This window comes from Phyllobates terribilis, unplaced genomic scaffold, assembly GCF_046119375.1.
Source record: "Phyllobates terribilis strain yellow unplaced genomic scaffold, ASM4611937v1 Scaffold_9__5_contigs__length_417890890, whole genome shotgun sequence".
NCBI lineage: Eukaryota > Metazoa > Chordata > Amphibia > Anura > Dendrobatidae > Phyllobates > Phyllobates terribilis.
The window spans coordinates 163,490,757-163,518,377 of NW_027362769.1; the positions used below are offsets into that span (position 1 = coordinate 163,490,757).

Consider the following 27,621-nt stretch of genomic DNA (forward strand, 5'->3'; position numbering starts at 1 on the left):
TATACAGACCTCCATCAGGTTGCAAACTGAATATATTTTTTTCTGCATCTACCTCTGAAAAAATATGTGGCCTTCTAGCAGTGTGTGGGACTTTCTCTATTAGTCCATCTATACTGACCTCCATCAGGTTGCAAATTAAAAATAATTTTTATCTGCATCTAGCTCTGAAAAAATATTTGGCCTTCTAGCAGTGTGTGGGACTTTCTCTATTAGTCCATCTATACTGACCTCCATCAGGTTGCAAATTAAAAATAATTTTTATCTGCATCTACCTCTGAAAAAATATTTGGGCTTCTAGCTGTGTGTGGGACTTGTTCTATTAATCCATCTATACAGACCTCCATCAGGTTGCAAACTGAATATAATTTTTTTCTGCATCTAGCTCTGAAAAAATATTTGGCCTTCTAGCAGTGTGTGGGACTTTCTCTATTAGTCCATCTATACTGACCTCCATCAGGTTGCAAATTAAAAAATTTTTTTATCTGCATCTACCTCTGAAAAAATATTTGGGCTTCTAGCTGTGTGTGGGACTTGTTATATTAATCCATCTATACAGACCTCCATCAGGTTGCAAACTGAATATAATTTTTTTCTGCATCTAGCTCTGAAAAAATATTTGGCCTTCTAGCAGTGTGTGGGACTTTCTCTATTAGTCCATCTATACTGACCTCCATCAGGTTGCAAATTAAAAATAATTTTTATCTGCATCTACAGTACCTCTAAAAAAATATTTGGGCTTCTAGCTGTGTGTGGGACTTGTTCTATTAGTCCATCTATACTGACCTCCATCAGGTTGCAAATTGAATATAATTTTTATCTGCATCTAGCTCTGAAAAAATATTTGGCCTTCTAGCAGTGTGTGGGACTTTCTCTATTAGTCCATCTATACTGACCTCCATCAGGTTGCAAACTGAATATATTTTTTTCTGCATCTACCTCTGAAAAAATATTGGGCTTGTAGCTGTGTGTGGGACGTGTTCTATTAATCCATCTATACAGACCTCCATCAGGTTGCAAACTGAATAAAAAAATTTTCTGCATCTACCTCTGAAAAAATATTTGGGCTTCTAGCTGTGTGTGGGACTTGTTCTATTAGTCCATCTATACTGACCTCCATCAGGTTGCAAATCGAATATAATTTTTTTCTGCATCTAACCCAGCCAATAGTTTTGGCCTAATACCACAGTTTGGCCACTCAGCTCTGCTCGGTTCCCATCCATTGTTTTTTTGTGCAAACAACTCCAGAGTTGTGAATTAGTTAACCACCAAAATGAGTGGAAAAAGGCCTGCTGCTGGTGGAAAGGGGAATAGGCGTGTTGGGAAGGGGAAAAAAGGTTGTGTCCGTGAGGTAGGTGTTAAAGCAACAGTAACATCTGCAGAAGAAAGACCATCTTCCAGCCAAACTAAAATGTCTACTTCTTTTAGCGGACAATGTGATAAGATCCCTTTCTTACGGCCACGCCAATCGCTACAAATGCCAGATGAGGCACAAAAACAGCAGGTGCTTCAACGGATATCAAGTGATCCTTTAAGTGGGCTCTCCTCCACATCAACTTCAACATCACAAATACTCCAGTCCTCAAAGGTGTCACCCCAATCGCACTTGCTTCCTCACAGCTCCCAAATCTCCAGCTGCCCGTCTGAGTATGAGGTAGAACAGATGGTTGAGTCTGCAGAGCTGTTTACTCATACTATAGCCTGGGAATCAGAGGTCGACTCCAGCGCTTCTGTAAATCCAGACGAGGAAATGATCTGCACTGATGCCCAGAATCTTTATGAGTCGGATCCAGGACCAGACGCAGAAGGTTCTGACCATAATGTAGACCCTCATTCCCAAACTGTAACTCCTGTTGGTGGAGACAATGAGGAAGACGATGATAAGACTCAAATACCTGATTGGAGCGACAACTTTCGTTTTTTGTCAGGGCAGGAACAGGTTGGCTCTGAGGACGACGGGTGTGATAACGCACAGGGTGATGATGATGAGGTTGGAGATCCCACTTACTGTCAACCCACAGTCAGCCAAGAGATGAGGTCAGCAGAGGAGGTGGAGGAAGATGCTAGTGACGACGAGGTCAGGTTGCGCCTTCCTGGACAGAGACGTAGTACTGGAAGCACGTCAACAACTGCATCCTCAAACACAACTCTGCCTCTCACCACAAGTCGTGGTGGCTCTTCAGGTCGCATGGGTGCTAAGGCTTGCATAGCCTGGGCATTTTTTCAGATCAATAAAGATGACCCAACTCGTGTTATCTGTAACATTTGTCAGCAAAAGCTAAGTAGAGGCCAAAAAATACATAGTTTGAGTACTTCATGCATGAACCGGCACATGGACATGAAGCATAAGTTGCAGTGGGAAGCTCAGTGTGCTACAATGCGGCCTAGCCGGCCGGGCCAACCACCGTCTGCCATATCTTGTGCATCCGCGGCCTCTTCATCCTCTGTGACTGGGGGGACAGCAGTCACACCTGTTTTGGGGCGCAGACCTGCCACCTCTTTACCCGCAACAGCCAGCGTGATTGGCAGGTCATCATTTTCTTTGGAGGTGGTAACACCAGCTGGTGTTGAGCGCTGTCCGACATCGATAGCACCACCTTTGGATCAAGGCAACCTAACATGTCCGCCTGCATCTTCCTCACAGACCGGCAGTTTGCCGGGGACACCCTTATCAACCCCGTCTAAGCACAATAGCCAGCCCTCGGTCCCTCAGATGTGGACAAGTAAAAGACCATTTCCTCCTAGCCATGAGAAAGCTAAGAGGTTGAATTTCACCATCTGCAAGCTCTTGGCTACAGAAATGCTGCCTTTCCGCCTGGTGGACACAGAGGATTTTCGAGACCTTATGTCCGTCGCAGTGCCCCAGTACCAGATGCCCAGTCGGCACTACTTCTCAAAGAAAGGTGTGCCTGCGCTCCACCAGCATGTCGCACACAACATCACCGCTTCTTTGAGAAACTCTGTGTGTGACAGGGTGCATTTCACCACAGACACTTGGACGAGTAGGCATGGACAGGGGCGTTACATGTCGCTGACTGGGCACTGGGTAACTATGGTGACAGCAGGACAAGGGGCTGCTGTCCAAGTCTTGCCGTCCCCACGAGTTGTGCGTCAATCCTCTTTATGTCAAAGTTCCTCCACTGCTTCTGCCTCCTCAACCTCCTCTCGGTCTTCCACCTGCACCCAAAGCCTGTCTGGTCATGCCACAAGCTTTCTAACTGCGCAGAAGGGATCCTGCACACCTCCTTACTATGCTGGCAGTAGGGCACAACGTCATCAGGCGGTTTTTACATTGAAATGTCTGGGAAATGTGAGTCACACAGCTGAGGAGTTGTGGTCAGCTCTGGAGAACCAATTTCATGAATGGTTGTCTCCACTGGACCTGAAACCAGGGAAGGCCGTGTGCGACAATGCTGCAAACTTGGGTGCGGCCCTTTGCCGGGGCAATGTCACACACGTGCCTTGTATGGCTCACGTGTTGAACCTGGTTGTCCAGCAATTTTTAGCCCACTATCCCAGACTAGATGGCCTTCTGCAGAGGGCACGGTCGCTGTGTGCTCACTTCCGCCGTTCGCATCCCACAGCTCAGCGACTTACATCTCTACAGAAGTCGTTGGGCCTGCCACTTCACCGGCTAAAATGCGATGTGCCTACCCGGTGGAATTCAACTCTGCACATGTTGCAGCGACTGTGGCAGAACCGACAAGCCCTGGTGCAATACGTTCTGACGTATAGCCTGGGCCAACGAGATCCAGAGGTGGGGCAAATCACGCTGGAGGAGTGGTCTCAGATCAGGGACCTATGCACCCTTCTGCACAGTTTTGAAATGGCGACGAAGATGTTTAGTGCTGACGATGCCATTATCAGCATGACTATTCCGGTGATTTATATGCTGGAGCACATGTTAAACAGAATTCGGAGTCAGGTGGTGGCACAAGAGGATGTGGAGGAAGTAGAGGAGGAGGAGTTGTATGCGGAAGGGCTAACATCTGCAAGGTCCAGACGGTCGGCAGCACCAAGGCGGCAGGCATGTGAGGGTGGGGGAGATGGTTTTACCAGGGCGCATGGTAGCAGCCAAACTAGTGAGGAAGGTGCAGGAGCCCAGGAAGAAGTGGAGGACGAACTGATGGAAGACTCATCAGATGAGGGAGACCTTGATCACATTTCTGTTGTGCGAGGTTGGGGGGAGAGGACAGAGGAAGGAAGCATGATTGTTACCTCGCCACCAACACAACAGGGACTTGGTGCTCCTGGATGCGCAACACACATGAGTGCCTTCTTGCTGCACTACCTGCAACATGACCCTCGAATTGTGAGAATTAGAAATAATCCTGACTACTGGGTTGCCACACTGTTAGATCCCCGGTACAAAAGTAAATTATTCCTGCCATAGAAAGGGATGCACGCATGCAGGAGTATCAGCAGAGACTGTTGCAGAATCTTACATGTGCTTTTCCACAAAACACCAGTGGTGCACGTAGTGAATCTCACAGTTCCAACTAGCCAACCGTGGGACCGTCAAGTGTTCAGCACTCAAACCGTAACAGAACCACAGTATCTGCTGGTAACATCAATTTTGCGGAATCATTTCACCACTTTTTTAGCCCATCCTTTGCAAGGCCACAGGAGACAAGAAGTCTGACACATAGTCAACGCCTAGAGACGATGGTACAGGAGTATCTCCAAGTAAACATTGAAGCCATGACTGTGTCACTGGACCCTTGCTCTTTTTGGGCTTCCAATCTGGATAAATGGCCGGAGCTAGCCACTTACGCCTTGGAGATCTTGTCATGCCCCGCAGCCAGCGTTCTGTCTGAACGTGTGTTCAGCGCTGCTGGTGGTGTGCTGACAGATAAGCGCACGCGGCTCTCCACTGATAATGTAGACAGACTCACGTTCATAAAGATGAACAAATCATGGATCCGAAACGACTTTTCTACCCCTGTGTCATCCTGGGGAGAGTAAAAGCTTGATGATTGGTTAAAATCACCCGACCAACCGTTTTAAGCTTTCAAATTACTAATCATGTTTATCTGTATCTTGGCTGGAAAATAATTTGGGCTTTGTAGCAGTGTGCAGCACTGATTCTATTAGGCCATCTATAATAAGCTCCACCAGATTTAAAATTATTAATCATGTTTATCTGTATCTTGACTGGAAAATAATTTGGGCTTTGTAGCAGTGTGCAGCACTGATCCTATTAGGCCATCTATACTAAAGCTTCACCAGATTTAAAATTAATAATAATTTTTAGCTGCATCTAGCCCGGAAAATAATTTTGGGGCTCCGAGATGCGCAAGACACATAAGTGCCTTCTTGCTGCACTACCTGCAGCATGACCCTCATATTGTCAGAATTCGAAGTAATCATGACTACTGGGTTGCCACACTCTTAGATCCCCCAAACTTTTCGATCAACCTTTTCATTTTAATAAAGACCAAAAAAATGGTCATTTTTGAAATTATAAGCATTAGCAGGTTGTTAGAAACTGAAATCAAACAGTTTTCAACTCAAAACTTTATTCTAGGTGATGTTACATTTTCACATAGGACCCCTTGTTCGAAAGGAGCTTCTGAACTCTCTCGTCCATTGAATTTGTCAGGTTTTGGATGGTTTCTGCTTCAATTGTTTTGCATGAGGACAGAATACCCTCCCAGAGCTGTTGCTTAGATGTGAACTGCCTCCCGCCATCATAGACACTCCTTTTAATGATGCTTCAAAGGTTCTGAATGGGGTAGAGGTCAGGGGAGCATGGGGGTCACACCATAAGTTTGTCCCCTTTTATGCCCATATCAGCCAGAGATGCAGATGTTTTATGTGCAGCATGAGATGGTGCATTATAATGCAAAAAAATGATCTTGCTGTGAAATACACGGTTCTTCTTCTTGAACCATGGCAGGAAGTGCTGTTTGAGAAAATCCACATACATTATGGAGTTCATCTTTAGCGCCTTCAGGGATCCTAAAGGGGCCGACAATCTCTCTCCCCATGATTCCAGCCCAAAACATTACTCCACCTCCTCCTTGTTGGCGCTGTAGCCGTGTTTGCGTGGGGTGTCCATCAACCAGCCATCCTCCACTCCATCCATCTGGACCATCGAGCGCTGCACGGCACTCATCCGTGAACAAAACTGTTTTGAAATCAGTCTTCATGTAATGTTTAGCCCACTGGAGCCGTTTCTGCTTGTGTGAAGTGGATAGAGGAGGTCGACAGGATGGCGTATGCACAGCTGCAAACCTCTGAAGGACCCTGCATCTTGTTGTTCGGGGGACGTTGGAGGCACCAGCAGCTTCAAAAACTTGTCTGCTGCTATGACAAGGCTTTTTTGCCGCTGCTCTTTCAACCTGACGTAATTGCCTGTAGGAAAGAGTCCTCAATTTGCCCTTATCAGCACGCACACGTGTGTACTGTGAATCAGCTACATACTTCTTGATTGCCAAGACACTTCATCCTGATCATCGCACAATGTTGATTGTAGTCATGCCTTGACCTAAACACTCCACAATTTGTTGCTTCTCAGCAGCCGACACATCCTTTTTCTTTCCCATTTTGGCAGAAAATGTAGGCTGCTTAATAATGTGAGACAGCCTTCTTAAGTAGTCTTGCCTTTCATTGGACACACCTGCCAAACTAATTAGCACAGGTGTCTGCAATTGCTTACAGTGATATAAAGAGCCCTGACACACATCACCATCAATGAGTTTAACTGACAAACAAACAAATTCTTCCCTTATCACTCCTAAACACTTTTTGCATAATAATTTGGAACACAGTGTACATGTGCTTTTCCACAAAACACCAGTGGTTCACGTAGTGAATCTTACAGTTCTAACTTGCCAACCGTGGTCTGTATGGAGTTGTTCAATAAAGGGCCCAAAATTAAGATAACATAGATGGGAGAGGTCTCTATGAATAGGAATTCCTAAGTATTTGATACCCTGTGAGGGCCAGGCAAAGGGAAAGTTGGACTGGATGGAATCCTATATGGATTTGGGGAGGGAGACATCGAGGGCCTCAGACTTCGCTGCATTGATTTTAAAATTTGATCATGTAACAAAGTGATCTATTTCAGCCATAACAGCATGGATGGATATATGTGATTGAGTGATATATACTAGGACATCATCAGCAAATAGAGAGCACTTGTACTCGGTGCCTCCCACCTCAATCCACCTAATATTGGGGTTATGGCGAATTGATGAGAGCAGGTGCTCCGTCACTAGGATGTATAAGAGAGGGGACAGAGGACATCCCTGCCTTGTCCCATTGGTGATTGTGAAAGGTGATGAAAATGTTCTGACGCGCCCCCTGGGCCTTGGGACACCCGGAGCCGGACCTTTTTGGTGGATGCTGGTGGTTGTAGTCTCCGTGGCGGCGACCCGGTTCCGTGGCTCAGGGCGGTCAAACCAGTGGCGGAACTATTTATGTGGTTTTGATGTTTAAATGTCCGACTACGCCACCCGTGGATTGCGGTCAGAGTGAACCGCCGCTGCAGGGCAGACCGCTGAGGCTGGTGTTGTGGGTGCAGCAGAGCGTAGCATAACTCCCCACGGGAGGAGTATAGCCTCAGGGCAGTGTATGCGGAGGATGGGGGTGATGGTGCAGGGCAGCAGCAGTAACGACACGGAGTCAGTGATACAGTCCAGGGCCTTTACTCACAGTTCTTATTATCCAGACCACGTCTGCAGGTATCGGCTGCCCACGTCGTACTGTGCTCACCAGGTGAGGGGCTCAGACAACTCCCAGATAACTTTGGAGCGCTTCACAGGACCCCCTTTGTGTGCCCTTTGTCTGGCCTTTCTTACCAACCCTTCTGTCCGGCTGCCTCGGGCCTCCTCTTGGTAAACTTGGCGCCAGTTTCCCTGACCCTATGTGGTGCCTTCCTAGCGGGTGTAGCGAGGGGCTGCGCCACATAAAATGTCACAGCCTCCTGTTTCTAGCTGAGGGTCGTTTCCTGCCTCCACTAGTTTCGGGGACCGGTCTCCCCCTTTGGCCTGACCCCTCCACGCAGGTGGATTCGGGCGTGCGGTGGCGACTCGCCCGTCCGCACCTCTGGGATCCCTTCGTTCCTCGTTCCTGGAGCCTTCTCCGCTCCTCTTCCTTCCTTCTCCCTCTTCCAGGCCTGGGCCTCTGTTACTAGGCCCGCCTCCAGAGCAGAGCTCATGCAGAGCCCCTGCTCCCTGCCACTTCTGCTCAGACTTCTCTGCACTGAACTAAGATGGTGCCCACCTTTTATACTCCCTTCTCAATGCACCCAGGAACTGCTTCCTCCCTGCTCCTGCACTACAGGGTTCCCCTTCCTCAGTGTTCCCTCCCCCCACTCCAGCCAGGGACAGGGACTGTCGTGCCCATCTCAGGGGCATATTGGTCGCCCTGCCCCACGGCAATGTGGTGTAATGCATGCAGGTGTCGGGTCCTGATCCACACTCCATCCTTACCTGAGAGTGAGATATCACACCTCTGGGTGAGGTGCAATACCTCTGTAGCAACCGAGCCCTCAGGGTGCTACAGTTCCATTTATCTTCAGCCTAGGTGACGTATTGCGATACAGGGCCGTGATTTTGGCTATAAAAGGGTCCCCTAGACCCCTACCCCAAGCTTTTTAAGAGAATCATATATGGCGTGCCAGGAGACTCTATGGAATGCTTTCTCAGCATCCAACGAGAGTATCTAATTACAAATTTTTAACTGCATCTAGCCCAGGAAATACTTTGTGCCTAGTAGCAGTGTCTGCTAGTCAGCGGATTATCCCGGCTGTTAAGCAAGCTACACCACCTGTAGTTTGGACACTTAATTTTTTCAAAGGAAATGCTTCGGGACCACGGGATACTCAGTGAAGAGCATCAGGAGGCACCCCAAGGCATAGGGGCTGGGACTGGCAGTAGGATGCCTTGCGGTGGACAGCCGAGCTCGATCCTTATAAAAGCTTTTTAACTGCAGCAGCTTTAGTGGACGCTACTGGAGCTGGAATTACGCGGCTGCTGGCATGAGACTTGCCCTCCAATAGATCCTTGTAAATGGATTTAAAGTGTATTCATTCAAATTAGAGAGACAATTTAAATTAAAAAGCTTAGAGCTGCCTCCACCACAGGGGGGCTCGCTCGACCCACCAGCGGACAGGCACCAGTATTGGGAGAGGGGGGCTGGCCGTCAGGGTTCACCGCGGCTCTAGCACAAACCCGGTGACACGGAGGTGGCACGGGCAGGAGCGGACTGAACGTGTCGGCTTCTCACTTTTTGGATTTTAGAAGGGAATGACATGCCTATATCTGTGTCTCCCCCTCCTTTTACTCCTGCACCTCTTTTCTTTTCACATGACTATATGTACTTGTCACTTTTCCATGTGTTAGTTGCGACATCTGAGCAGTTTGTCAGCTTTTGGACACCTTTGAAGGCGTTTTCTATGTGTTTCTATGTGTTTTTGTTTGCCTGCCATTGGTTTTAACGGTGTTCGAAGGTGTTCGACGAACAGTTCGACGAACAGTTCGGCAAACACACGGGTGTTCGACGAACCGAACCGAACTCGAACACTACGGGGGTGGCTCAACACTACTCACTGACAGAGTCTCAGTTAACTTATTCTGCAGCCAGCAGTAGAAAGTGCAACACAGAGGCTAGAGAAGGTTATGGGTGCAAAATTTTTAATGAATCCAATTGCAAATGTGGCTTATAGCTCCATTTATATGCATTTAAATAAAAAAAGGCCTCAAAATGCTCAGATTGGATCAAAAAATAAAAGAAAAACTTCCCTGCGTCTCCCATTCCCATGCCGCCAAGTGTCCTTCTTGTCTCTACTTCAAGCTACACTGATAATATGCCATCACACCGAGATCACTGACTTTTCATGTATAACCGCTATAGTCAGTGATTTTGTGCAGCAATCACATGATTCTGTGAAATCATTGCTGCAGCAGGAAGTGGATCCCGCAGGAGCGCTGTGCTTTCTTTGTTGGAAGAGGACGTTCAGCATGGTAATTATTGTTCCTTTTACTTTTTTTAACGAATTTTATCATTTTGGGAGGCTTTTTTTACTTTTCAGACAACCCTTTTAAGTTGTCCCTCTCCAGTTAGGGCAATAAGGGGTCTGTCCTAGTGACCCCCCAATAGTGGTAACTATAGGAAACTGTTATAAAATTCTAACCAGTGACTGACAAGCACAAGAAGTAGTTACAAGACCACCACAGGACCCAAGGTAGTCACAGTTTCTATGTTGAGTCCATGACGGGTACACCACTGTCTAAAGTCTATGAACACCTTTACCATGGGAAAAAAACTGTAACTATTCCATCGCTCAATGTGTCTTAGGATGCAGTGTTTGAAAGCTCAGTTGTCCAGTCTGGTGCAGAGGTCTGTTGCAGGGGTGTGGTGAGCCATCTGTGCAGTGATTGACAGCTGTCGTCCAGTCTGATGCAGGGGCGTGCTGAGCCGTCTGTGCAGTGATTGAAAGCTCAGTCGTCCAGTCTGATGCAGGGGTGTGCTGAGCCATCTGTGAAGTGATTTACAGCTCAGTCGTTCAGTCTGGTGCAGGGGCGTGCTGAGCTGTCTGTGCAGTGATTGACAGCTCAGTCATCCAGTCTGGTGCAGGGGTGTGCTGAGCCGTCTGTGCAGTGATTGACAGCTCAGTCATCCAGTCTGGTGCAGGGGTGTGCTGAGCCGTCTGTGCAGTGATTGACAGCTCAGTCGTCCAGTCTGGTGCAGGGGCGTGCTGAGCAGTCTGTGCAGTGATTGAAAGCTCAGTCGTCCAGTCTGATGCAGGGGCGTGCTGAGACGTCTGTGCAGTGATTGAAAGCTCAGTTGTCCAGTCTGATGCAGGGGTGTGCTGAGCCGTCTGTGAAGTGATTGACAGCTCAGTCATTCAGTCTGGTGCAGGGGTGTGCTGAGCCGTCTGTGAAGTGATTGACAGCTCAGTCATTCAGTCTGGTGCAGGGGTGTGCTGAGCCGTCTGTGCAGTGATTGACAGATCAGTCATCCAGTCTGGTGCAGGGGCGTGCTGAGCCGTCTGTGCAGTGATTGACAGATCAGTCATCCAGTCTGGTGCAGGGGCGTGCTGAGCAGTCTGTGCAGTGATTGAAAGCTCAGTCGTCCAGTCTGATGCAGGGGTGTGCTGAGCTGTCTGTGCAGTGATTGAAAGCTCAGTCGTCCAGTCTGATGCAGGGGTGTGCTGAGCCGTCTGTGCAGTGATTGACAGCTCAGTCGTCCAGTCTGGTGCAGGGGCGTGCTGAGCTGTCTGTGCAGTGATTGAAAGCTCAGTCGTCCAGTCTGATGCAGGGGCGTGCTGAGACGTCTGTGCAGTGATTGAAAGCTCAGTCGTCCAGTCTGATGCAGGGGTGTGCTGAGCCGTCTGTGAAGTGATTGACAGCTCAGTCATTCAGTCTGGTGCAGGGGTGTGCTGAGCCGTCTGTGCAGTGATTGACAGATCAGTCATCCAGTCTGGTGCAGGGGCGTGCTGAGCCGTCTGTGCAGTGATTGACAGATCAGTCATCCAGTCTGGTGCAGGGGCGTGCTGAGCAGTCTGTGCAGTGATTGAAAGCTCAGTCGTCCAGTCTGATGCAGGGGTGTGCTGAGCTGTCTGTGCAGTGATTGAAAGCTCAGTCGTCCAGTCTGGTGCAGGGGCGTGCTGAGCTGTCTGTGCAGTGATTGAAAGCTCAGTCATCCAGTCTGATGCAGGGGCGTGCTGAGCTGTCTGTGCAGTGATTGAAAGCTCAGTTGTCCAGTCTGATGCAGGGGTGTGCTGAGCCGTCTGTGCAGTGATTGACAGATCAGTCGTCCAGTCGTGTGCAGGGGTGTGCTGAGCCGTCTGTGCAGTGATTGAAAGCTCAGTCGTCCAGTCTGGTGCAGGGGCGTGCTGAGCCATCTGTGCAGTGATTGAAAGCTCAGTCGTCCAGCCTGATGCAGGGGCGTGCTGAGACGTCTGTGCAGTGATTGAAAGCTCAGTCGTCCAGTCTGATGCAGGGGTGTGCTGAGCCGTCTGTGAAGTGATTGACAGCTCAGTCGTTCAGTCTGGTGCAGGGGCGTGCTGAGCCGTCTGTGCAGTGATTGACAGCTGAGTGGTCCAGTCTGGTGCAGGGGTGTGCTGAACCGTCTGTGCAGTGATTGACAGATCAGTCATCCAGTCTGGCGCAGGGGCGTGCTGAGACGTCTGTGCAGTGATTGACCGATCAGTCATCCAGCCTGATGCAGGGGCGTGCTGAGCAGTCTGTGCAGTGATTGAAAGCTCAGTCGTCCAGTCTGATGCAGGGGTGTGCTGAGCTGTCTGTGCAGTGATTGAAAGCTCAGTCGTCCAGTCTGATGCAGGGGTGTGCTGAGACGTCTGTGCAGTGATTAACAGTTCAGTCGTCCAATCTGGTGCAGGGGCGTGCTGAGCTGTCTGTGCAGTGATTGAAAGCTCAGTCATCCAGTCTGATGCAGGGGTGTGCTGAGCTGTCTGTGCAGTGATTGAAAGCTCAGTCGTCCAGTCTGATGCAGGGGTGTGCTGAGCCGTCTGTGCAGTGATTGACAGCTCAGTCGTCCAGTCGTGTGCAGGGGTGTGCTGAGCCGTCTGTGCAGTGATTGAAAGCTCAGTCGACCAGTCTGATGCAGGGGTGTGCTGAGCCGTCTGTGAAGTGATTGACAGCTCAGTCGTTCAGTCTGGTGCAGGAGCGTGCTGAGCCGTCTGTTCAGTGATTGACAGCTGAGTGGTCCAGTCTGGTGCAGGGGTGTGCTGAACCGTCTGTGCAGTGATTGACAGATCAGTCATCCAGTCTGGTGCAGGGGCGTGCTGAGCCGTCTGTGCAGTGATTGACAGATCAGTCATCCAGTCTGGTGCAGGGGCGTGCTGAGCAGTCTGTGCAGTGATTGAAAGCTCAGTCGTCCAGTCTGATGCAGGGGTGTGCTGAGCTGTCTTTGCAGTGATTGAAAGCTCAGTCGTCCAGTCTGATGCAGGGGTGTGCTGAGCCGTCTGTGCAGTGATTGAAAGCTCAGTCGTCCAGTCTGGTGCAGGGGCGTGCTGAGCCATCTGTGCAGTGATTGAAAGCTCAGTCATTCAGTCTGGTGCAGGGGCGTGCTGAGCCATCTGTGCAGTGATTGAAAGCTCAGTCGTCCAGTCGTGTGCACAGGTGTGCTGAGCTGTGTTTTGATTGACAGCTCAGCCACCCAATCTGAGACTGGGAGGTGCTGAGCTCTGGTCAGGTGTTCCCTGTTCCCTTGATTACTCAGCTACTTAATTGGGCTGGAAGACCCAGATAGCTGTCGGCTGTAGTTTCAGCTCAGTGTGGTTTGTTTTCTTTGTGCCTAGTGCTTTGCTTGTTGATCTACTGCTGCCTGACATTGGACCTTGATCTGACCATCCGTTTGTTTAAAGGGGTTGTCCGGTACTTTTTTTAAGTTGCCCAATGTATTCAGCATGTGGGCATAAGTATCTCTGTAAATACCTTGTGTTGCAGATAATGACTGTGAGCGGCGCTATCACTGGCCGCTGACAGGCATCACATGACCCCCGGCTGCAGCCGGCGCTGACATCTGCAGACGTCACGACAAGTCCAGGCTGCAGCCGAGGGTCCCTCTTCCGCGTTCTACCGGTGACTGCTGGGTTGTGGGCAATGTTATTCCCCTGCGTCACACCCGGCATCCACAGTGCGCTCTGCCTCTTCCCATTCATTGGGAAAGCACGCGGTGGATGCTGGGTGTGACGCAGGGGAATAACCCTGCCCACAACCCAGCAGCCACCGCGGGAACCCCAGTGCTGAGTCACGCCTCAATTGTCATGACGTCAGTGCGGGGTCACGTGATGCCTGTGAGCGGCCAATGATAGCGCTGCTCACAGGCATTATTGGCAACACAAGGTATTTACAAATATACTTATGCCCACATGCTGAATACATTGGGCAATTTAAAAAAAAGTACCGGACAACTTCTTTAGCCCCTTTGCTCTGATCCGCTATCCTCCTGGTATTTTGACACTGGACCGTTACCTGACTACGCCTTTGTCTATTTCCTCTGTTTATGATGTACCCTCCTGGCTATTGACCTCAGACTCCTTGACTATTCAAGACTCACAGCTTGTCTGTGAGATGTGACTCAGAATCACAAAAATATTTTTTTTGATACAGGTTACTGGTTACCTTTAGTTAATAAAATTCTATTCTGCACTCTTTATTGCTCTAGGTATCAGAACCCCTGATATACAGTTTGCAAGCCAGATACAAATTTCAGATTTTTCTTTTGCAGGAGTGTCCCTCCCAGTAATACAGGCTGGATCTGTGTGTTCCTGATCAGAAGCTTATAGATCAGCACAGCTTCTATCCTGCACTTATTTCCTCTTTACATACTTTCCTCCTTATCTGTAACAGATTTCCTATGACCTTCCTGAGACTTTACATGCTTTGCCCTCTCTCCACAATGTGGAGATCTGTGTACAGCCCCCTCCCTGCTGCCATCTCTAACACTGAGACAAGGGAGGAGGATTGCACAGAGAGAACCATCGGGAGCGCTGATAGATTTGTAACATTATTTCAGAGCACTCAGCTCCAACTCTGAAAATGGCAGCAAATGGTAGAACTTTTTTTTTTAAAAGAAGACAATTTAGTTAATTGCATTAACTTTGCATTTAGCAAGCAAATGAAAAATATTATAAAAACTGTGTGAAGTTCTCGTTAGTCTCCTGTGAAAATATATGCAAGTAGGTGAAATTATGTGTTTTTTTTTATTTTTTTATTATTTACTTGGAAAATGCTAACTTTTTTCCCGTGCTCCATCTACGGAAAACAGCAGATACGGCGGCATGAATTCCCTTTTGCTCCCCTGAGATTTATCTGACATCTCACGCTAGTCTGTATTATGGAAATTACATACAACACTTCATAGGCAAATTAGTATTTACACATAGAGCTCAGACAAAATAGAGAACTCGCCCGCTGTCGGCGTCTAAAAACGAGTAATGACACTGGATTTGAAATGATAATCAATACAGAGAATGAAATACCAACCTGAGCCTTTGTCGAGGTCCAGATTAGCAGTGTGCGTGACAAGCAGAGAGAAAAGAAAATTACATAGCCATTAGTTCACCTGCTTGATGACAAATGCCCACCAGACGCTTATCAGCCTCTCATAACTTCACCAACCTCTCTAGGTCTGATTTGTGCTTCGCGCTGTGATCGCGGTACAATAAATATGTGGTGTGGAATCGCGGAAACTAATTATACAAGAACTCGGCATACTGAGACAACCGCGGTATGTGACCGGTAAGATGATAGGATTTAAGAACATAATAAACCCTGGTAATAAACTTTTATTCTAAACTTTTATGATAAATTTCATTAATAAACCTTTTATTATAAACTTTTTTTTTTTTTTTTTTTTAAAAAAAGCTGCAGCGGCAACTTTTAAGATACGTGATTAGGTAAGTAAACAGCATACATACAGCTACAGCATACCAACTGGTTGTATGAATAAGGCCACGGCCCCACTATCAGTATTTAGTCAGTATTCGGTCAGTATTTTTTCACAGGAGTGGGAGCCAAAACCTGGTGAAGAACAATCAGAGAAAAGATATAATAGAAACTAGTGCACCAATTCTGCATTTATCACCCACTCCTGGTTTTGGCTCCCACTCCTGAGAAAAAATACTGACCGAATACTGACTAAATACTGATAGTGGGGCCGTGGCCTAATAGTGAGTGTCTAAGGTTGCGTTTACACTGGCCGATAGAGGCCATTAAATGACCGCTGATCGGCTTCATGCAAGCAGATCGGCCATTGCTTAGTAGGTCATTGTCATGGGTGTATCAAGTGTGACAGACAGTCGTTCTGGATCCGGCTGTAGAAGGTCACCGCGCTTGGCATTGCAGAAACCTTCTTGATCCTCTCATCCCTGTAGTGTAGTGATGTCCTACTCCCTTTAAGACCCAGCAGTGAACTCCACCTCCTGCTGCTAATTGACACACCCTTGCTTGTTAGTTAAAAACTCTCAGTGTCTCCAGAGAGTCGCCAGTGATAGTTCAATGCTCCTCTGTCCATGCCTAGAGTACTAGTAGTCGGTTAGTTTCTTCTTGGACTTCCCTTGGAGGGCAGTTGGCATTATCTCTCTGGTGTCTTCTCAAGCTAAGTGTATCCCCTTTTTTTGTTTACCTTGTTGTCTTTAGTTACAGTGGAGCCTGACTAGTGTTCACCCCGTCCCTTCCCTACCTAGGGCCTAGCTCTAGGGACATTCAGGGCTTAGGTTTCCGGCTCTGCAATAGGTGCGAAACCTATATAGGGATAATAGGGTAGTCAGGGTGATATTAGATCTGCCTAGGAGTCTCCACTCCCCCTTTCCCTAGTTGTTGGGCTCCCTTCCCCCTTTTCCCGTCGTTGTACAATTGTTCCTTCCCTCACCTTGCGTGACAGCCATTTAGTCAGGCCGACCGCAAGTCCATGAGCGGAGAAGACTACAATCATTCTGTGGGCAAAGAATATCATCGTTCTCGGCAGCACATGTTATGCCGAGAACAATGATATTTAAGCAGGCTTAAAAATAATTTCAAACGACAAATGAGTGTTTTGCTTGTTTGGTGTGGGGAGAAATGAACATTCCCGATTATTGACCAGAACTGGTTGGTTCTTGACCATGATTCATCCCATGTATACAAGTTTTGGGCAATTGAGTTTGCTTATGTAGTAGAACTGAATATGTTACTTAGTAGGACTTGCCAAAGCCCCATGGGCCAGTAAGGGATGCGGCTGTGAGGGTCCCCCAGATACTCCTGGGTCCATGACTCACAGGTTCTTGCTGGTCGTGTCATCTCCACACATAGGTACTGTCAGCAAATGTCCATACATCCAATCACCAGCCAATGTGGCGATCCACCTCAGTCCATGAAGCAAAAGCCAGCAGGAACCAAAACGAAGTTGATCAACCGAACAATGTCTTTAAAACCTTGGGCCACATGGCAACAACACGAAGGTCACATTGTAACATCGCATCTAATGATAGTAAAGAAACTTGAGATGTTGACACTCCCGAAAATTCCCAACCCTTTGGACTTTTGGTTGAAGGTCATAAGTGACTTTGCCATCACAGATTGCAATTGAAGTTGGGTGCGATCATGACTTGGACTAGACTGGTCTCCAATTTTTTGCAATTTTTTTTTATCGCCAAATCTCAGCTCTAAAATTGTTGCACGATGTTATTTACAAGGTTTTTGTTCTATATAGAGCAAATCCATGTCCAATCTGCTGCACACAGACACGTAGATCATTAATGTCTGATGTCTAGAGTAAGAACATACCCTGACCTAAAAACCCAAACTTTTGATGCCAGATCCCAATAATTCACCCAGATAAATAGAAAAAAAGGGAATATCATTGTGTTATTCTGTAGGTTATGTAATTACTAGGTAATTGGACCTCTGGACGTTCCTGTAGGACATGATCAGGATTGTTGCTTGTTCCACTGTGCCGGGAGCAGAATTACTGTAAACTGCTCAGATTTATCATTAACCGCTCATTATGCCTGGCACTAATGTACTGCGGCAGTAATATACTGTACCACATAACACTGCACGCTGTATTGTGCCGCAGCCAGGACTGCTGAACAACTCTGCAAAATCACATAATTGTGACCTCGTGAGCAAAGATAATCATGTACGGATACCAAATATTAGCGACTGGCTGGGTGTGAAGGAGATGCAGGAAACTGCATGTGACAATGCAAGAATCCAGGTGGAGTGAAAGTGAGAAAATGGAAATAAAAAAACTAAATAAAATATAAAAATAAATAAAAGTAAAAAAATATATAGAACATAATAATTTCTATCCATCACAGAACAACCACATGTACATTGATGCCCCATTGAATGAGTAGATCAGACTGGAAGACAGTTGTAAGCAGAAAACAATGTAGCACGAGGCCCGTGGACCTATTCCCTAACTAGTACATAGCTCATATGGTCTTTGTAATACAAGGATCTGGGGCTTCCCATCCACATTGATCCTCCACTGGTTCCTTGCTTGGGGCCCTGGCGGTGGACTTCTGCCAATAGAGTAAAGCAATGATGTCGTACTGACCTAAACCTCTTCTGTATGAGCCCTATAGTAGCCAGATGTGTCACACCTACGGTATGTATGTCCTTACTTCTTTCATGTCTCCTGATTGTAGGATGGCTTGGGTCTGGTTTATGTTCCACCCCATTCCTTATGGCCTCTGCTGGCCATTAAGTCCTCCATACATATACGATAAACCAGATCCATTTGTTTCGGCGGGAAAATAGGTCGCTACCAGAATGATTCGGTCAGTGGATCTCATAGGGATCACTAGAGCGGTCAGCCAAGTGTTCTTGAGTTTGAGGGAGTCAGAGAAGATAGCTGCCAAACAATCATCTGCCCAACAGCTGTCTAATGTGTATGGCCGGATTTACTGTGGAAAGGTAGAAAACTTCAGAGTTTTACACCGCGCGTGGGGAATAAGAATGGAGCCAAATTGAGCTGAGACACATTCCCATAGGCCCTACGAACCTTTCGGGTCACCTGGTATCTGTAAATTGTTTGTGCTCTTCCCATCCTATGTCTACATCAAAACCACCAAACTTTTATATTGCTCACAGAGGGGAAGAGACAACTTTGACTGCTCCAACCCCCTCTCAATGGACCCTATTACCCTCCCAAATTTCCGCAATGACCATATAAGTGTGTCACTTTTTGGATTAAAGTTTATCCTTGAGGAGAGCACCAAATCTGTCTATGGAGACCCATAGCCAAGGCAATGCTCTCTGGGATAAAGATATGCAAATATCCTCTTAGCAGGTGCAGTAAACTGAGTCTCTTGTGCCTCCTATTAGAGGTAGAAATCCTAAAAGTCAATACTAAGCCTTGCCATGTAACTAAAGACACAATGCCAAACCAGATTTTTTTCCAAAAGGAAAATAACTCCATTTACAGACAGCTGTCTCGGGACTATATTCTTACGTTTTACCTAGGGTGCATTTTCTAACCTATAAGTCTCCCTATGCTGACTTTGTCCTCTTCAAAAAGATTATCTTTACCCTCCAGAAGTCTGTCAATGGCTTCTCACCCAGTCATCCAGTCTAATACTTTGCACTGATGAGGGGCAAGAACCTTGAAACAGCTGCCTACATAGGGAGGTCTTTTCCTTTTAGAGTAGATTCTAGTTCATCTTTATATCCCAAGTCATGTCAAGTCATGTGGCAAGGATCTCTAAAGAGGTTCTAGAAAATTAAAATTAATATAAGACAAAATACATTATTAAAAATTGATAAATGCTTTAGATTATTTATTTACACTTGTCTTGATTAAAAAAAACAAACAAACAAACAGTTGCCACAATAGTACTGTAAATAAAACAGACAGGAGAATGGGTTGTGTGAGTTGAGAAAGTTCTCCTGGATTCTGTGGCCATGAGGATAGAAAATGTGTATGTCAAAGCTGAAATAACAACTCAGCTGAAGCACAGGCAGCAACGTCAGAAATGATGAAGAGTGAGGAAGATGGACGGGAGTAGATGAAAGTTATGGAAGAGGTTTTCAAGCAATGTATACAAGCAGCAGCTGTCATGGGTGTATCAAGTGTGACAGACAGTCGTTCTGGATCCGGCTGTAGAAGGTCACTGCGCTTGGCATTGCAGATGCCTTCTTGATCCTTTTATCTCTGTAGTGTAGTGATATCCTTCTCCCTCTAGGACGCAGCAGCGACCTCCACCTTCTGCTGCTAATTGACACACCCTTGCTTGGTAGTTAAAAACTTTCAGTGTCTCCAGAGAGTCGCCGGTGGTAGCTCTATTTTCCTCTGTCCATGCCTGGACTACTAGTAGTCGGCTAGTGTCTTCTTTGAGTTCCCTTGGAGGACAGTTGCCATGATCTCTCTGGTGTCTTCTCAAGCTAAGTGTATTCCCTTGTCTGTTTACCTATTTGTGTTTAGTTGCAGTGGAGACTGACTAGTGCTCACCCCGTCCCCTCTCTACCTAGGGCCTAAGGGCAGTCAGGGATTAGGTTTCCTGCTAGGTGCGGAACCTATATAGGGACGATAGGGTAGTCAAGGTGTTGTCAGATCTGCCTAGGGGTCTTCACTCCCCCTTTCCCTAGATGTTTGGCTCCCTATCCAACTCTTCCAATTGTTGTCCACTTGTTCCTTCCCTCACCCAGCGTGACATCAGAATTTACATCTCCTACAGCCAGCATCTTGTCCCGTCCCTCCTCCTCTCTGCTTGCAACTTCCAGCCTAGCCGCCTGTGCCTCAGCTGAGAGATAAACTTAGCTTTGACACACACACACATTCCCTCCAGTGTTTCCTCATGGCGAGAGAAAACAGGAGACCATTCTCTACTTACCCAACCTATCCTGGTGTATGTTTAGGACAGGTTTTGTGTTCAGCAATGTGTCGGCAGCCATTGTTTAAAACTCTAGACAAGCCGAGCGTAAATAAATCATTAAAAGTATAAATTTATAATAATGAATTTTGATCATTTATTGATTTTCTTCATTTCCCTATAGAACCCCTTTAAAAGGGTCAATCTTGTCTTCCATCATGGCGACCTTCAATAGGTGGCACTGGAGACCTCTTTGTTTTCGCACTCAACACATCTTACCAGTTCTCTAATTAGGAAAATCAGCTCTGCAGTTGCCATTTGTCATGGCAGGTGCACATTTATCATGATTACTGTATAAATTGTATACTAGTGAGTAGCATCATTACAGCTTTGGATCTGACAAATAGGAAGTGGCTCTGTAAATCCACACAGGGACGGCCATGTTTTCAGGATTTATTACCCCAGTCTAAAAATGACAGCGGCAAAAGAAAAATCAAAGCGCGTTCCACGCTGGTTGCCACAGATATTGGCTCAACTACTTTTAATTGATTTCATTCTTCTGTCCGCTTATCCAGACTCCGTAATAATATAAACCAACTCCAAACAAAATAAAGCGCTAGCGCAAGGAGGGAATATTGATTTCTCCGCAGGTTTCGTCTTAGCCTGTGGTGCGGAAAACTTTAGGACAAGGAATTTGTATCTTCTATTCACCATAAATGCAGACAAAAGGAAAATTTATGATCAGAACAGAAGATTCTCACAATTTTTTTTTTATTTTGCCATTTTTTTTTTATTTATCTAGTTTTATAAATTTTGAGAAAACAAATCTCACAAAAAAAAAAAGAAAAAAAAATATTATGGGATCGTAAAGGGTAGACCTCATGTATATGGCTCAGATGTGTGCACAGGACTGGCATATGGAGGCCCTACGGCTAAGCTCTCAGAACAAAAATCTAGACAAGAGGGAAATCTTTTAAAATTGACTGGCCAAATTTATTCAGAAAATTCCATTTGCGGCAAATTGAAAAGTCCTTCAAAGCCTTAAATTGCCCTGAAAAACCTATATGATGCTAATCATCTCCACTGCTGAGCTGGGATACATAATCTTTAGGCTGTGTTCACCTCAACAATTTTGAAGCAATTTTTGAAAATTGTCATGAAACTATGTGTTTTTAACAGACATTGTGCCATAAAAACAGAATGAGTCCACTATGCGTGAATGCAGCCTTGAAGTTTCTCTAATAATTTATGGCTTTCTCTCTCTATCTCTTTGGATAAGTTGTGATGTCCTCTCACTATTCAGATTCACCACAAATTGGCTGCTGCATTCCCTGCCTCGGCTTTTATACAGGCTATGATATTCCCTCCTGATTGGCTGTGCTATATCATGTGATGTGATAGATGCAAGGCATTATTGTGCGGAAGCTCGCTTGGCGGTGCCTGAGATCACGTGAGCCTTATCTGGCTGATGCAATCTTTTACATTGTGTAAAATGATGGCGGCCATTTTTAGCGATGTGCGCAAAGAGAATGACAAATTGTTCAGTATCGCTGGGTCCAGCAAGTTCCCCAAGATTTGCTCATCTTAACTAAAGTCATATCATTTATGTTAAAATATAATTATGAAGTCAGTTCTGGGGTAATTATTATGTGGTCAGTAGTGATATAATTATTATGATGGGGTCAGTACTGGTATAATTAGTATTATGGGGTCAGTGCTGGTTTAATAATTATTATGGGGTCAGTGGTGGTATAATTATTATTATTATGGGGTCAGTAGTGATATAATTATTATGGGGTCAGTGGTGGTATAATTATTATTATGGGGTCAGTAGTGATATAATTATTATGATGGGGTCAGTGCTGGTATAATTATTATGATGGGGTCAGTGCTGGTATAATTATTATGATGGGGTCAGTGCTGGTATAATTATTATGATGGGGTCAGTGCTGGTATAATTATTATGATGGGGTCAGTGCTGGTATAATTATTATTATGGGGTCAGTGGTGGTATAATTATTATTATTATGGGGTCAGTAGTGATATAATTATTATGGGGTCAGTGGTGGTATAATTATTATTATGGGGTCAGTAGTGATATAATTATTATTATGGGGTCAGTTCTGGGGTAATTGTTATTATGGGGTCAGTTCTGGGGTAATTGTTATTATGGGGTCAATTCTGGTGCGGTTATAGGATCAGTGGTGATATAATTATTATGGAATCAGTTCTAGTATAGTTATTATGGGATCTGTATAGGTATAATTATATGGGGGTCAGTGCTGGTGTAATTATTATTATTATGGGGTCAGTTCTGGTATAATTATTACTATGGGGTCAGTTCTGGGGTAATTATTATTATTATGGGGTCAGTTCTGGTATAATTATTACTATGGGGTCAGTTCTGGGGTAATTATTATTACTATGGGATCAGTTCTGGTATAATTATTACTATGGGGTCAGTTCTGGGGTAATTATTATTATTATGGGGTCAGTTCTGGTATAATTATTACTATGGGGTCAGTTCTGGGGTAATTATTACTATGGGGTCAGTTCTGGGGTAATTATGTCTCTACTACGTATTATAATCAGCAGATTGCAGTCTCGCCTCCTGGGGATCAAGCCTTCGCTCCTCTTCCCCGCAGGTCTGATAACCTGTGTACAGTATGGCATTAGTAGCTGTAATTGAATATTTCCCTTATGACACACAGCCTCCTATATAATAACATGATAACCCATCCTGACACATTTATTGAAAAAAAATTCAGCATCATTAATAAGATTTCCATGACCCGGATGTTCCTCATCAGCAGCGCTGAGGGATAGTGATAATGGATTTCCTCTACGTCCATACCCTACTCCCATTACATGTGTATGGCGGGGGCAGGGCCGCAGCCGCACCTGTAACCTCATTTGTGGCTCTGATAATATTGTTATTAGAGCTTTACAACATCTGGATGACGACGGACAAAAATGAGATTCATTATGTTTGCGGTGTGTGATCTCGTCCCTGTGTACATACATAATGTGGTTAGGATTCCCCACTGTGACTCCGCGGCGCCGCATTAATGTCATATTTACTGAGGATGAAATTATCAAAGTCTTTATAGGAAGAAAGAAAATGTAACCACAATAACTTATGATTGCTACAGTATAAATACATGTTGGTAGAGAGAGATCGTGAGACAGAGAGACAGAGAGAGAGCGTGGGAGACAAAGAGCGCGAGACAGAGAGCGTGAGAAAGACAGAGATCATGTGAGAAAGAGAGAGATCGTGAGACAGAGAGAGAGAGATCGTTAGCGAGAGAGCGAGGCAGAGAGCGCGAGACAGAGAGAGCAAGACAGAGAGCGCTAGACAGAGAGCGCGAGAAAGAGAGCGCAAGTCAGAGAGCACGAGAAAGACAGAGATCACGTGAGAGAGAAAGAGAGATCGTGAGAGAGATTGTGAGAGCGAAAGACAGAAATCATGAGAGAGCGAGAAAGAGAGATATCGAGAGAGAGTGAGAAAGAGACCGAGAGAAGGGAGAGCGAGAGAAGGGAGAGCGAGAGAAGGGAGAGCGAGAGAAGGAAGAGCGAGGGAAGGAAGAGCGAGAGAAGGGAGAGCGAGGGAAGGGAGAGCGAGGGAAGGAATAGCGAGAGAAGGGAGAGCGAGAGAAGGGAGAGCGAGGGAAGGAAGAGCGAGGGAAGGGAGAGCGAGGGAAGGGAGAGCGAGGGAAGGGAGAGCGAGGGAAGGGAGAGCGAGGGAAGGGAGAGTGAGAGAGCGAGGGAAGGAAGAGCGAGGGAAGGAATAGCGAGGGAAGGAGTAGCGAGAGAAGGGAGAGAGAAAGAAGGGAGAGCAAGAGAAGGAAGAGCGAGGGAAGGGAGAGCGAGAGAAGGGAGAGCGCAAGAAGGGAGAGCGAGAGGAGGGAGAGCGTGAGAAGGGAGAGCGAGAGAAGGGAGAGCGAGAAAAGGAAGAGAGAGGGAAGAGAGAGCGAGGGAAGAGAGAGCGAGGGAAGAGAGAGTGAGGGAAGGGAGAGCGAGAGAAGGGAAAGCGAGAGAAGGGAGAGCGAGAGAAGGGACAGCGAGAGAAGGGACAGCGAGAGAAGGAAGAGCGAGGGAAGGAATAGCGAGAGAAGGGAGAGCGAGAGAAGGGAGAGCAAGAGAAGGAAGAGCGAGAGAAGGAAGAGCGAGGGAAGGAAGAGCGAGGGAAGGAAGATCAAGGGAAGGAAAAGCGAGAGAAGGGAGAGCGTGAGAAGGGAGAGCGAGAGAAGGGAGAGCGAGAGAAGGGAGAGCGAGAGAAGGGAGAGCGAGAGAAGGGAGAGCGAGGGAAGGAAGAGCGAGGGAAGGGAGAGCGAGAGAAGGAAGAGCGAGGGAAGTTATAGCGAGAGACGGGAGAGCGAGAGAAATGAGAGCGAGAGAAGGGAGAGCGAGAGAAGGGAGAGCAAGAGAAGGAAGAGCGAGGGAAGGGAGAGCGAGGGAAGGGAGAGCGAGGGAAGGGAGAGCGAGGGAACGGAGAGCGAGAGAAGGGAGAGCGCGAGAAGGGAGAGCGAGAGAAGGGAGAGCGTGAGAAGGGAGAGCGAGAGAAGGGAGAGCGAGAAAAGGAAGAGCGAGGGAAGAGAGAGCGAGGGAAGAGAGAGTGAGGGAAGGGAGAGCGAGAGAAGGGAAAGCGAGAGAAGGGAGAGCGAGAGAAGGGACAGCGAGAGAAGGAAGAGCGAGGGAAGGAATAGCGAGAGAAGGGAGAGCGAGAGAAGGGAGAGCAAGAGAAGGAAGAGCGAGAGAAGGAAGAGCGAGGGAAGGAAGAGCGAGGGAAGGAAGATCAAGGGAAGGAAAAGCGAGAGAAGGGATAGCGTGAGAAGGGAGGGCGAGAGAAGGGAGAGCGAGAGAAGGGCGAGCGAGAGAAGGAAGAGCGAGGGAAGGGAGAGCAAGAGAAGGGAGAGCGAGGGAAGGGAGAGCGAGGGAAGGGAGAGCGAGAGAAGGGAGAGCGAGAGAAGGGAGAGCGAGGGAAGGAAGAGCGAGGGAAGGAAGAGCGAGAGAAGGGAGAGCGAGGGAAGGGAGAGCGAGAGAAGGAATAGCGAGAGAAGGGAGAGCGAGAGAAGGGAGAGCGAGGGAAGGAAGAGCGAGGGAAGGGAGAGCGAGGGAAGGGAGAGCGAGGGAAGGGAGAGTGAGAGAGCGAGGGAAGGAATAGCGAGGGAAGGAATAGCGAGAGAAGGGAGAGAGAAAGAAGGGAGAGCAAGAGAAGGAAGAGCGAGGGAAGGGAGAGAGAGAGAAGGGAGAGCGCAAGAAGGGAGAGCGAGAGAAGGGAGAGCGTGAGAAGGGAGAGCGAGAGAAGGGAGAGCGAGAAAAGGAAGAGCGAGAGAAGGGAGAGCGAGAGAAGGGAGAGCAAGAGAAGGAAGAGCGAGAGAAGGAAGAGCGAGGGAAGGAAGAGCGAGGGAAGGAAGATCAAGGGAAGGAAAAGAGAGAGAAGGGAGAGCGTGAGAAGGGAGAGCGTGAGAAGGGAGAGCGAGAGAAGGGAGAGCGAGAGAAGGGAGAGCGAGGGAAGGGAGAGCGAGGGAAGGAGTAGCGAGAGAAGGGAGAGAGAAAGAAGGGAGAGCAAGAGAAGGAAGAGCGAGAGAAGGGAGAGCGAGAAAAGGAAGAGCGAGGGAAGAGAGAGCGAGGGAAGAGAGAGCGAGGGAAGAGAGAGTGAGGGAAGGGAGAGCGAGAGAAGGGAAAGCGAGAGAAGGGAGAGCGAGAGAAGGGACAGCGAGAGAAGGAAGAGCGAGGGAAGGAATAGCGAGAGAAGGGAGAGTGAGAGAAGGGAGAGCGAGAGAAGGAAGAGCGAGAGAAGGAAGAGCGAGAGAAGGAAGAGCGAGGGAAGGAAGAGCGAGGGAAGGAAGATCAAGGGAAGGAAAAGCGGGAGAAGGGAGAGCGTGAGAAGGGAGGGCGAGAGAAGGGAGAACGAGAGAAGGGCGAGCGAGAGAAGGAAGAGCGAGGGAAGGGAGAGCAAGAGAAGGGAGAGCGAGGGAAGGGAGAACGAGGGAAGGGAGAGCGAGAGAAGGGAGAGCGAGAGAAGGGAGAGCGAGAGAAGGGAGGGCGAGAGAAGGGAGAGCGAGAGAAGGAAGAGCGAGGGAAGGAATAGCGAGAGACAGGAGAGCGAGAGAAATGAGAGCGAGAGAAGGGAGAGCGAGAGAAGGGAGAGCGAGAGAAGGGAGAGCGAGAGAAAGACGAGCGAAACAAAGAAGAGCGAGACAAAGAAGAGCGAGACAAAGAGAAAGACAGAGAGAAAGACCGAGAAAAAGACAAAGAGAAAACAGAGAGAAAGACAAAGAGAAAGACAGAGAGAAGGTCAGAAAGAGAAAGACAGAAAGAGAGAGAAAGAAAAAGATAGAGAAAGAGAGAGCGAGAGAGAAGAAAGAAAAATGGAAAATAGATAAGAAAAATGGATGATTGATCTGAGATAGAAGGAAGACATTAGACAGACAGAATTTGTAAACACAATATTTGTAGCAAAAAGTATAAAGCAAATAGAACCGTCCTCGTGTAATGTGACATTCTCAGGTATTTTACACCAAAATGAAATATTATACAGTATTTTACTGATTAGTTTTGTCACTACCCACCTGATTTTTAAGGTCAAGCTTTGGGCAGGGCCTTCCCCCATTATAAGGTTTTTCTTTCAAAAATTTCGATCTAACTTTCACTCCAGATCCACAAGAGGCAGTGCAGGAGGACCAGCCGGACCAGTCACTCAGCTTACAGTCAAATGGACAAGGAATCTCACAGCGCTCCTCCAGGAATCCTGCAAAGACAGCAGAAAAGTCCAAAGTAAGTGATGGGATATAATCACCTCCTCTAATCCTAGACTAAAGAAATAGGGTAATGTGACCCTAGGGGTCTCATCTTTGGTCCCCATTACCTTCTGCCAAATACTGGGGTCTTCAGGGGCAGCGCTGGTCTTTTGCACTGCCTGCTAAGCTTTGAAGAATTGGTAACATGGATATAGGAAAAAGTAACTAGATTTCAATTTCACCCCAAAATATAGTTCAAAAAGGCTGAAATTCCATAAAAAAACTACAGACGTTGATAATTCTAAAGGTTTGTTACTTCTGTGTTCATGTTACCTAGAAGCACAAAGCAACCAATCTGAACAAGAAGAGCTGCAGTGTAAAGCATGGGAGTTGAAGAGAGAAACATCAGAGCCTCTGTTATTTTAGAATATTTTTTTTTATTAAATATTATTAGAAAATAACAGACAAAATCTCTTAGGAAAACATGTTTATGTATCTTTAACTGACTGATGTTTTACCTTGCCTGACCTTCGTAGCTTTTCTCGTGGACAGGTAGAGTTATTTTTTTTTATTGCCATGGAAAAAGGAAAAAATTGTTTTATTCTT

General features: G+C 46.9%; 1 protein-coding gene across 1 annotated transcript in view; it reads right to left on the reverse strand.

The window, feature by feature from the left end:
* THSD7B (thrombospondin type 1 domain containing 7B) overlaps positions 1-27,621 on the reverse strand; it is a 760,515-nt gene that overhangs the window by 177,299 nt on the left and 555,595 nt on the right. The window contains exon 15 of the mRNA XM_073647255.1: positions 26,848-27,026. Coding sequence (XP_073503356.1) covers positions 26,848-27,026 — 179 coding nt within the window. The remainder of the gene's footprint in view (positions 1-26,847; positions 27,027-27,621) is intronic.